Source organism: Botryllus schlosseri, chromosome 9 (genome assembly GCF_051294905.1).
Source record: "Botryllus schlosseri isolate E-star chromosome 9, Bs_hap1, whole genome shotgun sequence".
Classification (NCBI taxonomy): domain Eukaryota; kingdom Metazoa; phylum Chordata; class Ascidiacea; order Stolidobranchia; family Styelidae; genus Botryllus; species Botryllus schlosseri.
The window spans coordinates 17426173-17440887 of record NC_137244.1 but is presented as its reverse complement, the minus strand read 5'-3'; the positions used below and the strand labels follow the sequence as shown (position 1 = coordinate 17440887).

At 42.7% G+C, this 14715-nt stretch overlaps 1 protein-coding gene across 4 annotated transcripts; it reads right to left on the bottom strand.

Annotated features, from left to right (window-relative positions):
• Positions 1-4692: 4692 nt before the first annotated feature.
• Positions 4693-11971, bottom strand: LOC145446815 (uncharacterized). 4 transcript variants are annotated; one of them, XM_080325188.1, is made up of 7 exons: positions 11716-11971; positions 11430-11657; positions 10357-10494; positions 8191-8301; positions 8054-8124; positions 6032-6164; positions 4693-4911 (listed from the first exon to the last, which is right to left on the bottom strand). In XM_080325188.1, exons 1-7 carry the CDS (start codon positions 11941-11943, stop codon positions 4771-4773), a joined length of 1050 nt encoding a protein of 349 aa, XP_080181314.1. In that variant the 5' UTR covers positions 11944-11971; the 3' UTR covers positions 4693-4770. The 4 variants fall into 4 exon arrangements, with proteins under 4 accessions (XP_080181314.1, XP_080181315.1, XP_080181316.1 ...); XM_080325189.1 differs by having other exon boundaries at positions 6032-6161; XM_080325190.1 differs by having other exon boundaries at positions 8227-8301; positions 11716-11970.
• Positions 11972-14715: the final 2744 nt, after the last annotated feature.

The window sequence follows — 14715 nt, the reverse complement described above, 5'->3', positions numbered from 1 at the left end:
GAATACCTCAAACAAACAAACAAGCAAACTTGATGCACCTATTTCCTATAGTTAGTAGCGTAGTTTCTATGTTTGTGAGAGTGAGTGCAGTTAGGCTCCAGAAGGTAATGAGAATTACCATGTGGATTTGTTTGGGTCAGTCCAGGCAATTTCCTAAGGTGTTTAGAAATTCTACGGTGTTTTTCGTGCTTTGCGGACGGAGATATCCTAGGACCTGAACAGATGAATGCCTTAGCATGCTACCATGCCATGAATATATATTTCACGAAGTTTAGTCACGATATGTTCCGCCAGATCACATCAGTTCACACGTCCAGGACTGAGCACCATATATGGATCCTACTGTAATTAGTGAAGCAAAACTAGTGTCACGTACCGACCAAAGGCGTGACAACTTGAACGATGTAAGCCTATCACGAAATACTGGCAAAACAGCTTACTTATGCTCTTTCTAATGTGTCGGTTGATCAATATGCTCAATAGCGCAGTAATCTATAACGCCTGTTCTTCTCTACATAAACGCAATTCAGGTTTGCGACTTTGCGGGATGTGATTTTCCTATCTGAAATCCTTCCAACCCGATCGAGTGTTTATGAAAGAACTAATTAATGCTGACTGGTATGACAAAGCTGCATGCGTACAGTTTCGTAAGCAATGTGAGTGAAGACACTGCAGTTTCCGGGTCTCGGAACCTCATGTAAGCTCTGCTCGACCAGGGCGAGCTAGTTGAGTCGTGCTTCCGCGTTCGTGTCACGCAAAATCACCGATTCTATTATAACTACATAATGAAGAATCACGATTGGATGCGTCACATTTGTTTGTATTGACTATGCATAATACTTGAAGAATCGGGAACTAGAGTTTCATTCTGACGGAAGAGGCCTGTAAGACACCCGGACCGTGGCCGAGACGAGAGCGCTGTTCTAGCTGATATCGTAGCGTATATAGCTTCATTCATGTCAGCGATTGAGTCCGACTTTTTCTGGTGCAAGGTTAAACACTCTAGCACCATTGGAAATCGGTGTTTATCGTGTGACGCAACGACGAAACGGCTCTGTTTTTCGGGCCACCTTTAGAGTTTTGGCATTCAGTTCAATAAAGTTGAAATATGTGTGGCAGGGTCGTGATTCCCGACTGAAGTATACGCATGACGTATTCCGGGAACGGATCTCATACACGGAGATGTTGGAAGGTTATTCCGAAGTTATCAGCACTTCAGTTCAGTTGATTAATAATTTCATCATTTCAAAACATGCACCACAGGATTGCGATACAAGGAAAAGATGTATAGGAAGGAGTCGTAAAAGTCTTTCGATCAAACATCCATTTTAGCCTAGCTATAGTATAAGAGGCATGCACAATGTATACATTGCACACTTTACACAGTGTACACTGCATTAAAGGCAATAGAACAGTGGTTCCCAACATTTTTTCACCCACGTACCATTTCGAGGTTTTATGCAGTGCTCGCGTACCACCTAGATAAGTTCCATAATCTATGACGTCATAATCACATATTTGACCTATATGCGGGGTGTAGTAACAGATTCTATTGAACTAGGCATTAGCAGTCAGAGTTGATGGGATGCGTGGAATTGTTTTTCTCCACCAGTCACAAGAAGAACAACAAAACGAAATAACAGCAAATAACCAAAGTCATTTTATTTAATTCGATGGCTACATTTGTTTGTTTTCCACTAATTGGCCGACGCTGGGCAAGTGGGCATATCTGTTTGCTCATAGCATAGTGTCCTACAAGGTGTGGACACAAGCAAATGTCATGGCTCAGTTAAATTGGTCCACGTGATACTTTCCATTTGGTCACAGGCTATTTGACGGTATAGTTTTTGAACGGCCTGCCGAGCATTAAATTTGACAAAACGGGTATCAATAGAAAGCTACCGCGGTACTGCTTTCGTAATTATAGATTTTATTCTTCTCGTGGTCCTGGAACCCCCCTACCCCCCAAAATCAGCTTGGAATGTTGCATTCCAACGACGGTTAATATTGTGACGCAACCATGCCGTCTTGGAGCAGTTGAGCAGCAGCGCAAACAGCACGCGTATTGGCCATTATAACGCAAGCGATTGAGCATTCGCACTCTCATTCTCGTGCGGACTTGCTCCTGAGCCTAAGACGGCATGGCTGCGTCACAAACTCACAATATCAACCTCCGTTACAATGCAACATTCAACTCAGCATTGAGCATTGAGAGATGATCAATGATTTCACGGGAAACTGCTCGCGTACCCCCTGGAAGACCTTCGCGTACCACTAGTGGTACGCGTACCACAGGTTGGGAACCACTGCAATAGAAGGTAATATAAAAAGAAAAAGGACGGAAATGATGTGGCATGTGTCAGTAGGGGAAATAGACATATGTCAATTCGTGGTTGGGTAATCTCCAGCGCAGACTATGGTATTCAAAAAGTAAGTATATACAGTGGTAGCCCTACGAACGGGGGGGGGGGGGCTGGGCGAGACTTACCGGGGGGGGGGCCTTTAAGTATCCAGCCATAACATCAGACCCTCCTTTCGCATCTGTTATTTTATCTATCTTTCACCGCGGCAGGGTTTGGCCACGTGCTGGATTCGGCAATGTCTATTATTGCATGTGTGCAAGGATATAGACTACATCAAAACTAAGTAATTCTACCGCATGCAGAGACGTGTTGATTATCGGGATACGGCACTTTTCTACCAAATGCAGAGATTTGATAATGATTGACACATCTGTACGGAATCATATTCTTTCTTGGTACACGTATTTCCATGTTTATTCGTTATTATCCTTGAAAAAAGCGCATAATCCAAATAGGGGGGGCCCTTCGACCAGGGGGGCCCCGGGCGACCGCCCACCTCTCCCACCCCAAAAGCCACCACTGAGTATATATAAATGTATTCAATAAATAATATAGTCATTGCATTTTAGTTTGGTATTTAAACCCTGAAGGTGACATGTTCGTTGTCCTCGTGTTAATCTACAATGGAAATGATATGAAAATTTTGCTCCTCAGGAACTCAACATTTAAAAAAAACATTGAAAAAATTGAAAGTTGGTGCGCTCATGTGCATGAAAGTGGAGGTAATGTTATCAGGTTTTCAATTCAATTCATTTTATTGCTAAAAATTTCACCATTCCAATATACCACAAGAATGTGATACAATGAATATAGGAAGTAGTGCGGAGCATGGACCGGAGCCGGATTGGATATCCGGCCGTTTTTTTTTCAATTTTGACCGGACCGGATCGGAACCGGATCAGTCCAGATCAGATCTATTAGGAAGGTGTCGAAACGATTTGGAGAAGTCTTCGAAATTAGACACCCATCCTGGCCTAGGCGATATAAAATAGAATGAAAAGTAAAAGAATATAATATAAAAGAACATAGATGACAAAAATGTGGCATGTGTTGGAAGGCAAGATTGATGTGTCATGTCGTGGTCCGGTAAACTAGAGGGCTAACTAGTATGCAACCCTTTCAGATACTTTCTATTACAACAGCATATATAGTCAGAATGTACATTGTAAAATTGTGCATATGAATATGTTTATTAACTGGTTGTGATATTCATGGTGTTTATACATCAATAGGCTTAGACATTTTCCACCAGACCGATATTCTTTTGTATGGTTCCTGAGCTGCGGTCTGATCCTACAGCCCACTTGCGTTCTAGGCTTTTGTAAGATTAAGACACCGCTGACACGGATATGGGATGGTCCATTAGGTCTGGGCAGGGATTTTGGAATCCAGCTGTGTCGGACTCGAACAGGCTGGGTGCTGCATCGGTGACATTGGGAACCAAATCGACCTAACAAGTAATCCCAATGTCGATTATTATCATCATAGTTGTCATTGCTCCCTTGTCAGGTCGTCACCCAACTGTTTTACCGCGTCTATTGCCGATAAATAGAAAAAAAAAACGCAGTCCAAGCCTGGCCATTCACCGGGACCACTGTGGGGTTTGTAATGTATCAGTCCACAAGGCTACTAAATGTATTGGGTGATGTGATAACCCTCACTCCGGACAATGTCCCAATTACCACTGCTGTTCCGTCCACGTCCACCGTTAGATTGTTACGAAGAATGTCCCGAAAAGTTGCGACCGACGCGCGTGACTGTATCAATCTTTATGTGCATTCGCAATTTATCGATTTCGATCTGATACACGTCACTTATTGTCATTTAATCCTTGATTAATGCCCCGTGATGAAACTCAGACAGCGTTCAACCTAATAACAATGCAGTCTTGCTTCCGGTCTTGCCTCGAGAATCGGAATCATGCAGTGTCTTGCCCACCATCAAGACATTTCGTTAGTTTTTTGTTTAGAATTCGTGACGTGTACTCAGTTGAGAAGCGTCGAATAATCATGAGTCGTTGAATACAATAGGTTTAGTTTCGGAACCCCATGCGATGAGTCGAATACGCAAAGGTCACTAAAGATCTATGCGTGTTGAACTAACTAAAAGCGCCTCATCCTTATTCACAAGTCATATCACAGTGAATTTGCTGATACTTTGACACCCATTAAGCAGATTGTTACACAGACACTACACACTGATGTGCAATTGTATAATTTTGAGACGGCCTATCAAAACCTCCTTCCGGTTACTGCCGGAAGTTATTCCAATCATATTCGCAGCTATACACCACAAACCTAAACATTGTATTACATTCATATGGCGTGTCTTGCAATATTCTCTTACGTGTAATGAGATAGCGAATAAAGTTACGTTGATATAGAATGAATTTCATTGATATTCATCTTCACATTCCAGGAAACAAGCATGCGCCGTCCTGTCTGCGACTGACATCCTCATTTTGCGTCGATGTTCCGGGCCTCATTGTGAAGCAATTCGACACGATTCCCCTCACGTTCTCGCGAGTTCTTCTTGAAATGCCCCGGGTCTGTTTCGATGTATGTATGTATAACGAGGTTCCATGAAGCAAAACAAGCGTTGGTGGTCGGAGTAGTCAAGAAAGCTAGGCCTACTCTAGTTGTAGTAGAAACAGTGACGTAAAATTCCACTCAAGTACGAGTGGAAGTAACAGCACAACACCATTTCCAGAATGTAGAATTTTCTGGCTTTGGATATTTATCAAGTTAGTAAGTATAGTTGCACAAAACAGTCCTGAATATACGCTCTTGTGGAATGTCGGACCCCGTAAACTGACATATTCGGACGTGGAAAGAGCTGGAATCGTGCTGCTACATCCCATAGAGGTTTGAATTTGAACAAAATTCGAACAACATAAGAATTCGAATGCATCAAGAGATGCAATGGATAGTCTTCCAACGGAACAGCGGTCCTTACCTTATGATTACGCTACCGTGACTTTTCAGATAATCCTTTTTTGTAGTGTGACTAAACTGTCATATGCTACGAATTACACTGATACTACTGTAGTATGTATTGCAATATGGTCAGTTGGTCACTAAATGTATATATATTTGATTATGAAGCAAGAAGAAAATTTTGGTGTTTAGTTGAATTCTATAAAAATTATTCTTATGGGTTCACATGTATAAGGTGAATTGTTCTGTGGAGTCCTGACAACAGATTTCGCATAAAATTGGGAGGTGATGCCAAGCGCAGGTGGAATCAGCGCTTCAAGCACAGAAAAACTACTTTAACAGGCTACTCCGAAAAGGTGAAAGTACTTCTTTAAGAACCACCTCTGAAATCAACTAACTTGCGCTTCATCTGCAGAATTATTGAATTACGAAGTATTTGTTTACGGACAACCGACATCAATGATCACGGGGTCGACATATTCCGAATTCCGATACGGGTATCCGTATAAGTTCAGGTCGTTGTCCCGATCATGATAATTCATTATTATCTTCGATTGGATAAATAAGTCGTCATACTAGATTTACGTAAAAGAAGCCCGACATAGCCAGTGGAATTTCACTATACTAACAACAAACAACCCTTGCACGAAGGGCCTGTTCCGACCAACACCCAGAGGCTCCCAATTCAAAATTCCACGTGACTGCCTAACGCGCAAGCAGATAACAGCTCACCTGACTTGCGAGCTTCAGTGCAGCCTTACAATCCTCGGTCAGTGCTTCTGGCAAAGAATGCGACGGTTGACCACCGTGTCTTCCAACAGCGATGCTATCATCTGCAGTTGTTTTGTGTCCGGAGTTCAGCCTGCTATTAAAATGCAGTTAGGCGCCAGGAGGTAAACTAATGAAATTCAGCATCGAAAATTGAGTGAATATGCAAAAAGCCTTGGCCATACCGGATATAACGGTTGTGTCTTATCGCATTGTACATTGTGTGTGACTTGTTCAGATGAAAAATATAACCCAACGATGTTATGTTATGTTATGTTATGTTAACTATACGCATAAAAATATCAAATATTTTTGGTGGCTATTTGAGACGCTGAGAGGAAAGTACTGGGGAAATCGATGAAATTAGTTAATCAAACTAAAATGACGATACATCAGGACCAGGAATCTGGGATGTTTGTTTCACTGTAAGCCAGGTATGTTCTCAAAGGGTGGGCCACGGCCCACTAGTGGGCCACAGCAGCATTTGAGGTGGGCCAAAAAGCTATTTAGCAAATTTTAGAAATAATGTAAGTTTAGTGATATTTGTTGTATTATTCGCTAAGAATATATTCATATTATCTAATTCTACGTAGGCTATACGTAAAGTCTTTCATCCGACTCTGATGAGGCGTGGTGGCACGTATGGAGTCAGCGTGTTCAAGTCGAAAACGGGAGGGAGAAACAGCGGCTTTTTCTACTGGCTATGACAACTTACGGCTAACAGCAACTAAAATAATTTCGAGTATATAATAACTGGAAGGTAATGCTGAAGTAACCAAGTACTCCGGCGGGGTCAATGTCGTATGACGTTGAAAGGGGTGTGCAATAAACTCGGAATGAAGTGTAATTGATCTAGGCCTATAGATCTACTGTACTTAGGCAAGTTGTAATATTGTAAGATAAAAATAGCCATAATTGCAAATTACTATCAACTTCTGGTGGAGGTATCTGCATCACCGCAACAAATCGTAATGGATTGAGGATTTAGCGGAGCGTATTAATCTTTGGAGTCGGTTTAAAATGTCTGCCCTGGAAATCATTGTACATAATGTAAGAGACATGAAATGATTTTATCACTTGATTGAATATTCTGACATCGCAACTTCAGTTGGTTTGGTACAAGACATACAATGTACATTGTAAAACAGCATACATATTAAACAAATCTTTCTCCACTTCTCTGTAGTACCTCATTCCCCATGAATTTTTGAAGCTGACCCAGAATGATTATATTATTCCCCACCATAGTGAAACTAAACTCCCAATCACACAGCGGATGCGTGGATTTGATCATTGTGTTTCGCGACGCGAATGGAGCAGCGGACGATCATAGTATACACAGAGTTTGGCTTATGATCTACCAGGGCCGTAACTGCTGCACCCAAACCGCCAATTGCGGGAGCTCGAAGGGGCCCACGATTATTTCGTTGGTCGTTTGTTCGAGACGTGAAAATTTTCGTCACGCTTCGCGCGATTTGATGAGCCGAATGGTCTACATTTAAATACCATCAGTACGTTCAGAGAAAAATGCGCATATTTTAGAGAAATATGCATATCGTCGCCGTCGATTACCACGCATTGCACAGGTTTGTGACTCCAATATAGAGGTGGGCCACAGCACATTTTCAAACCGGAAAATGGGCCACAGCCAAGAAAGGGCTGAGAACCCCTGCTGTAAGCATTAGCCTATATGACCAAATTTCCTAAAAAAATGCCCAACAGCAACAACCGAGGATCCACGATTGAAGTTAAAGTCTGATGTTTATCAGTCACCCAAACGCCGCAATGTCATTTTAGGCGGTGATCAATGATGATCGGTCGATTAGTCATTGGGAAGAACTATCGATAACGCGCCGTCTATGAGGACGTCATAATAGGCTATATTAAGCATAGGTTTGGGTAATGGTCTTGATATGGAGCAGTTGCGTTGTGTTTCACAGATGAGTCTACAACTACACTCTCCCCACACTATACAGAATAATTTACCTCAATGGTGCGCTCAGATCAATTTTGTTCGCTTTCGGGATCAGCTTTGATCGGGCATCGCTCTTTTTGATCTAGGAAGCACTATAATGAATCCTAGCGACGATCCGAAATCGCAAGAAGACAATTGCCCTGTTTACCCCACCACAGCCTATATTCTTGGCAATATTGATCACCTGTCTGTGGGTGGCGCCTCGGTTTATCCTCTCGTTGTTCGCGAAAGCGAGAGCTAGAGCAGCGTCCTTTTCGTTCTGTAGAAAAATACGTAACGCCGATACTCACAGTGATTACGATTAAGCTAATTACTACCGGCGCAGTAATATTAATTACCATTTGATGAGTTAGTTTTAGAACACCGTGCAGTCTTCTCTGTTCGAATAGAATACGAAGGTACATATATGTTCTGTGCAGGTCATCTTATCGAATCAAATGCAACTGTGCAATGTAAATCGATGATATCGGAGCAAGGCCGAATTTGGAATTTCCCAGTCTCATCATGGGGATTCAAGAAATTGTATCGCATTAAAATGACTCCTCTGCGACGTAACAGTCAAGGCTTCAGTGCACCAGAGGCGGTCAGTAAAGAAATGGGCCACTCAAGTAGGTTCAACACGCACTAGGCCACTTCCCAAGTGTTAATAATTGTATTATACCACTTCATTTTTCAGTTATTTAAGCAAAACTAGGCCTAAAGAATACTTTTTTTATTTACTTGGAAATTGCTACGTTTACTTGTACTTGAGTACAAATTCACGTAGTTGCTTCGACTTGAGTACCAACGATGAATACTCTGACCACCTCTGCGCTGCGCTGCTACCAAGGCTGTTACCTTTTTAGTAGATCAGCCTTTACTTTTACTATATATCTAATGATGGCATTGATCGATGATTAATGATTATACGTAGCGTACAACAGCGTCATCATTTTGCGGACGATGGACAATGGACATTCACACTTGTCTGATGAATATTTTCGAAACGTTAACGTGCTACCAACAAAGCGAAGTTGAAAATATCGCATTATCTAAACATAAACCCCGATCTGGGTGAAAAGAACAGGCGTGGAATGTCTGTCCCAGACGTTTTGGTAATAGGATCCATACTATTACCGAGAATGCTATTAGCGATAATGTACATTACCGAGAACGGAAATTACCGAGAATGGACACTCGAGATCGGACATCACCGAGAATGGACATTACCGAGAACGGACATTACCGAGAATGCGACATTACCTAGAATGGCCAATGCAAAGAATCTAGCTTAATGAAAGGTACGTTGTTGGGAAATTTATGCCTGAGAATCGATACCGAATGTGGCAAAGCCGTGATGCACACACACGACCTGTTCATATGCATCACATGCCTGCATTGCATATATTGCATTCTCGGTAATGTCCATTCTCGGTATTGTCCATTCACGGTAATGCCCATTCTCGGTATTGTGCTTCTCGGTATTTACCGGACACCTTGGTAATAAGGGTTTGAACGCCATCTCCCGGTCCCATTCTATTTACTGAATACTGACATCTGACGGATCCAGATCAACAACATTTCTAGTACATGTGAATGACAGCTACAAATTTGAGAGAGAGAGAGAGAGAGAGAGAGAGAGAGAGAGAGAGAGAGAGCAAGAGTCCATTTCATCCAACCATCGATTTCAATGCTAGACTGTTGGTATTTCATGAACAACATGTCCAGATTACTATCAGCAAGCGTCAGATTATATTTTCATCTGCCCAAGACACGCACACATGTACGATGCGATATACAAGACACAATGCAATCTAATGAACAGATTGGGTATACCTAAACGATCAGCTGCGGTCTCTTAATCTGGCATCCACCTCGGCCTAAGTGCCCGATGTCACAATTTTCTTCAACGTTAATCTTTCTACGTCGGTCTTTTAGACACAATTTATTTCCCCTTTCTTTCTTTCTTTAACGGGTATTTTTCTGAGCTTTTTTTTGTCGCCGTAAGAGCAACGAAATGAGGGACGAGGATCCCAGAATAACCTCCGAGGGGTGCAGGGTTCGACTTGAACCCGCTTCCTTGAACGCTATCTACCTCACTATTTATATATGTAGCGTTCGTTCTGCGAGGATACTTTCCTAATTTAAAACATCAATCGGATATTTTACGACTACCATAAAATATCTTTTAGGGAATTTACGTTGGTTGTTTGATGATCAGTAACTAGGTCACGATCCATTCGCACCCTCCAAACGGCAGCATTTGGAAACGGAGTGTTTTCATAAAATTCAACCGTCGCTGCCACGATACGTGTCGATTATTTCCAATTCTTACTTGCATGGCGATTGCTGCTTCCTCAGCTTGTAGCTGCCTCGTCCTGACTGTCGCTGCGGTGACGTATGGCAACAGATCCAAGACTCGATCTCTTTCTGCGATTGCCCTTGTTACTGAATTTCTCGTCTCGCCGAGAATCTGGGGAAAGGTGATACGCGGCATTTATAATGCGAAAGTCAAGTAAGTCCTAGTACAAAACGTCATTTATATATAGTCCAGACCGCGATGTTTACCTAGTGGATTTGGGCTAGTGGTTCTTGAACTTTTTCGACGCATCCCACCTTATCAAGCTGGACACAAATTTCGCCCGCCATATTTACGGATCCGAAAAAGAGGACCAGGGCCGCAGGTACCGCACCCCAAATTTGGCCCAGAATTATTCCGCAAATCAACATAAATTATAAAGTATTTTGTGAGGGATTTCCTACAACTTCGAAAATTCCTTCGCGCTATGCGCGATTGGCCTTTTAAAATATGGGCAGTCGGGCACCCTCAGCGCCCAGAGAATAAATAACACGCATCATTTATAAAAAAAAAGAGACGCTTATTACCGCTCCACCACACACCAAGACTTTTGACTGGTGGAGTACTGTTTCGGCCTTGAACTCTGACCGCTGGTGAATTGACTAAAAATGATCGTCATTATTTCCGAGACGGTGCTCGGAAAACCGGTTTCCGCGACTGCTTTCCGGTAGGTTGACCTTTGTTTTGTCAACTTCCGCATGATATGCAGAATAATCCGTCTATAAGCGCATTTTTTGGCCGCGATTATTAAATATATCTCACTGTACGTTCTAACACTTCGCCCCCAATCTTCTCTTGTTTCTCAAAATCACCCACTGGGGGGCGATGTCGCCCACGTTGGGAGCTACTAGGCTAGAATATAAATCCATTTGTGCTAATATTAATTTGTTTCCAGATTTAATTATTGTCACTATGACGTAACGTCACAAACAATCATTGGAGACCATCTTGAGGAACTATGATTTAAAGGCCCAAACGATGCGATAGGTGTAGTTCGCAGAATGTACTGCTGGCGGAAGCGGAAGTGTGGATATAATCGGATATCTAACCTGAAGTTGGTTCTTTACAACGGAATATTGTTCCTGGAGGCGCCGTAGTATAACCTTCGAATCAGGTTTTGAGAATTTGACAGTCATAAGGCCTCGAGAGGGTAAATCTGCTTTGGCTTCTTCCTGTCTATTTTTTATGAATCGCGGTTTCGTTAACATTGCTTCCGGCGTTGGTGCACGTATCTCTGCATTGAGTTCATCAAGGCTTCGAGCTAAGCCCTCCCGTAGCTTTGATAATAAGATAAATGCGACATTTGTTTCAACATTGAGAACAACCATACTATACCTTCAAAAGAGATTTTATTTCTTCATTTATGCGATTCAACTTTCCTCTCAGCTCCCCCACAACTGCTCTCACTTGTCTCATGTAGGTATGCGCTCGTGATGAGCCCGGGTTGACGGCTGGGACGGCATATCTGTACGGATCATTGAAGATTCCCGCGATTCTTGCAGCTGTCTCTTTTTTGAACGGGAAAGAATCCCTTGGCGGGGCAATACAACCAGACCAACTCATATTTTCTCGAGCAAATCAGTAATTTCATAAGTTAACTTTGAATTGATACTACTGTTATTGTTACGTCACAAATCAAAACCGGAAGAGCTGTGAACAGATAACTTGAACCAACATGACAGAAGATATCAGCGAAAGCGAAACAGCATTCGCGTCATTCCCAAATTGATGTTACATGCACTCGAAAAACATGGTCAGGACTTAACTCTCTCCTACATCGAAAAAAAGGCCATAAGTCTGTTTCGGAAATTGTGAATTCGGATACCGGAAACAAACTTCCAGACCCGGCGGCCATCGCGAATCACTTCAATGAATATTTTTGTAACGTAGGCCCAAATATTGCTTCTTCTATTACAAAACCTGTGTCGGCCAGGTCAGAGGTGAGATCGATATCCCAGTCAATTGTGCTTGAACCTACGACCAAATACGAAGTAGAAGTAGCCATCCACAAACTGAAATCGCACAAGGCCGACGGCTATGACCAAATCCCATCATGGTTTTTAAAAATGATAAGCCTGCATATCAGTCAATATATGGCCCATTTTTTCAACTTCATGATAGAAAATGGAGTCCACCCAAGCTATCTAAAAAAAGCCAGAGTAGTCCCTGTACACAAAGCTGGGGATAGAACTAATGTCACCAACTACCGTCCGATATCCGTTCTCCCATGCATCGGGATTGTATTCGAAAAGTTGCTCCTCTCCAGCCTGTCCTCATTCCTCGCCAAAATGTCTGTCATTTCCCCTCAACAATTTGGCTTCCGAAACAAACACCAAACCGCTCATGCCCTCCTAACAGTGGCCGAACAGTACTATGATATCTCAGAGAAGCGAAATGTGGGATGTAGCATTTTTCTCGACCTAAAAAAAGCGTTTGACTGCGTAGATCATAAAATTCTCATCTCGAAATTGGCGCGTTACGGACTTCGGGGCCCACAACTTGAGCTCATGAAAAGTTACCTCACTGGACGCCAACAAATGGTTGCGATCTCAGACACCTTGTCCTCTCCTCACCCGGTGACCTGTGGTGTGCCCCAGGGCTCAGTACTTGGACCGGTCCTTTTCACCTTATATGTCAACGACATTTTTGAAACCTCCTCATTGAACACCACACTGTTCGCTGATGATACTCACCTCCTCTCTTGCGCATCTTCGACGGCAGAGCTGGATGCCCTGACTGGTGACCAAATGCCCAAAGTCCATGAGTGGACGGCCCAGAACAACCTTTGCATAAACGCCTCGAAATCGCTATTGCTGACAGTCAATTCAAAAAATAACCTAACCGTTAATATCGCTGGTCAGCCCGTCTCCAACACAGATAATGCCAAATATCTCGGAGTTTTACTGGACTCGAACATGTCCTGGAAGAGTCATATTCAGTCCCTAGAAACTAAATTATCACCGAAGTGCGGCCTGTTCTGCAGCCTTGGGCGCTTCATGCCAGCATGGGTTCTCCTGATACTCTTTAAATCCTTAATCCAATCGAAGTTACATTATGGCATCCTCTGTTGGGGGGCTGCCAGTAAAACTGCACTCAAGCCACTGCAGAAACTACAGCATAAAGTGCTCCGAATCATAGCTAGGGCCCCAAAGGGACCTGGCTGCCCATCCAATAAGTCGCTGCTGAAGAGATTCGGCGTCCTAAACATAGAAGATATGCGGAAACTAGAAATCGCCAAGTTTATGTATCAGTTTCACTGCGGTCGTTGCCCCGAATATTTCAATGACTTCTTTACCTCTGAATCAAAAGCGCACAAGTAGCCTACAACACACGCGCGTACACGTCGTCCAAATATCATATGATCGACCGAAAAGATCATCGCTCCATCAAATATGCCGGACCTGATGTGTGGAACAGTATCCCGCCGGACATCCGACAGTCGACGAGCATGTCCACATTCAAGTCGAAATACAAGCAATTACTACTAAATAAATACAGTCCATCCTCAAGATTACCGGACCACGACTGACCTATCGATCTCGCTTCCCATGACATGCCGCCCTATTTCTTGTCGCTTTCTTTTTCTATACTGTATTCTTTACTTTCATTCAGTGTGCATGCCTCCTCTTTACTACGCCTAGGCCAAGGTGGGTGTCCGATTCCATTGACAAATCCAAGTCGCTTCGACATCTTCCTGTCTATTCATTGTATCGCATTTTTTGTGGTGTATTGAACCGATAAAATTGCTAATAAACCAATGATGATGATGATGATGATGATGATGCATTGTAGCGATAGGCTCAGCGGTAACGCTAATTCATGACCGTATAATTAATGCAAAAACAACGAGAGCGCGGTTCTCATACAATCAATTATGGCTGCGTTGAGATGCTTTACTGTGGTACTGAAAGCAATTATATTAGCTATATACCATTTATTAAAACTGATGAATCCTACACTAATGGATTGAAACGCAGTAAGTACTGTAATGCGGGAATGAAACGATGCGTGGAACCGAATAAGCAGCCGGCGTGAACATGAACTAGTGTCGGTGCGTACTATCATGCCGAATCATAGGGAAAATATCGGATCGTAGTGAAAATATTCAAATAGCCACTCTGGACGGAATCAGATATTGATTTTATTGCAAAGAATAGGATCTATGACTGAATATTACCATATACGAAAAATAAGAATGCTGTCACTATTGAGTGGTCGTAAGTCATGTTGACTGATAAGCCTGGCCCTGTTTCCAAAATAAAACGACTATAAAATAGACAGAATATGACAGAAGACGACATGATCTGGATCCGCTTCAATCCGCTCACGGATTCG

What these genes read in the sequence shown, in the direction of transcription:
- LOC145446815 (XM_080325188.1), bottom strand. Translation starts at nt 11,943, where the DNA reads ATGAGTTGGTCTGGTTGTATTGCCCCGCCAAGGGATTCTTTCCCGTTC. An exon ending in TTGTAAAGAACCAACTTCAG is followed by an intron (nt 10,495 to 11,429) that starts GTTAGATATCCG and finishes ACCTTTCCCCAG; the next exon opens with ATTCTCGGCGAGACGAGAAA. An exon ending in AGAATATAGGCTGTGGTGGG is followed by an intron (nt 8,125 to 8,190) that starts GTAAACAGGGCA and finishes AGTGCTTCCTAG; the next exon opens with ATCAAAAAGAGCGATGCCCG.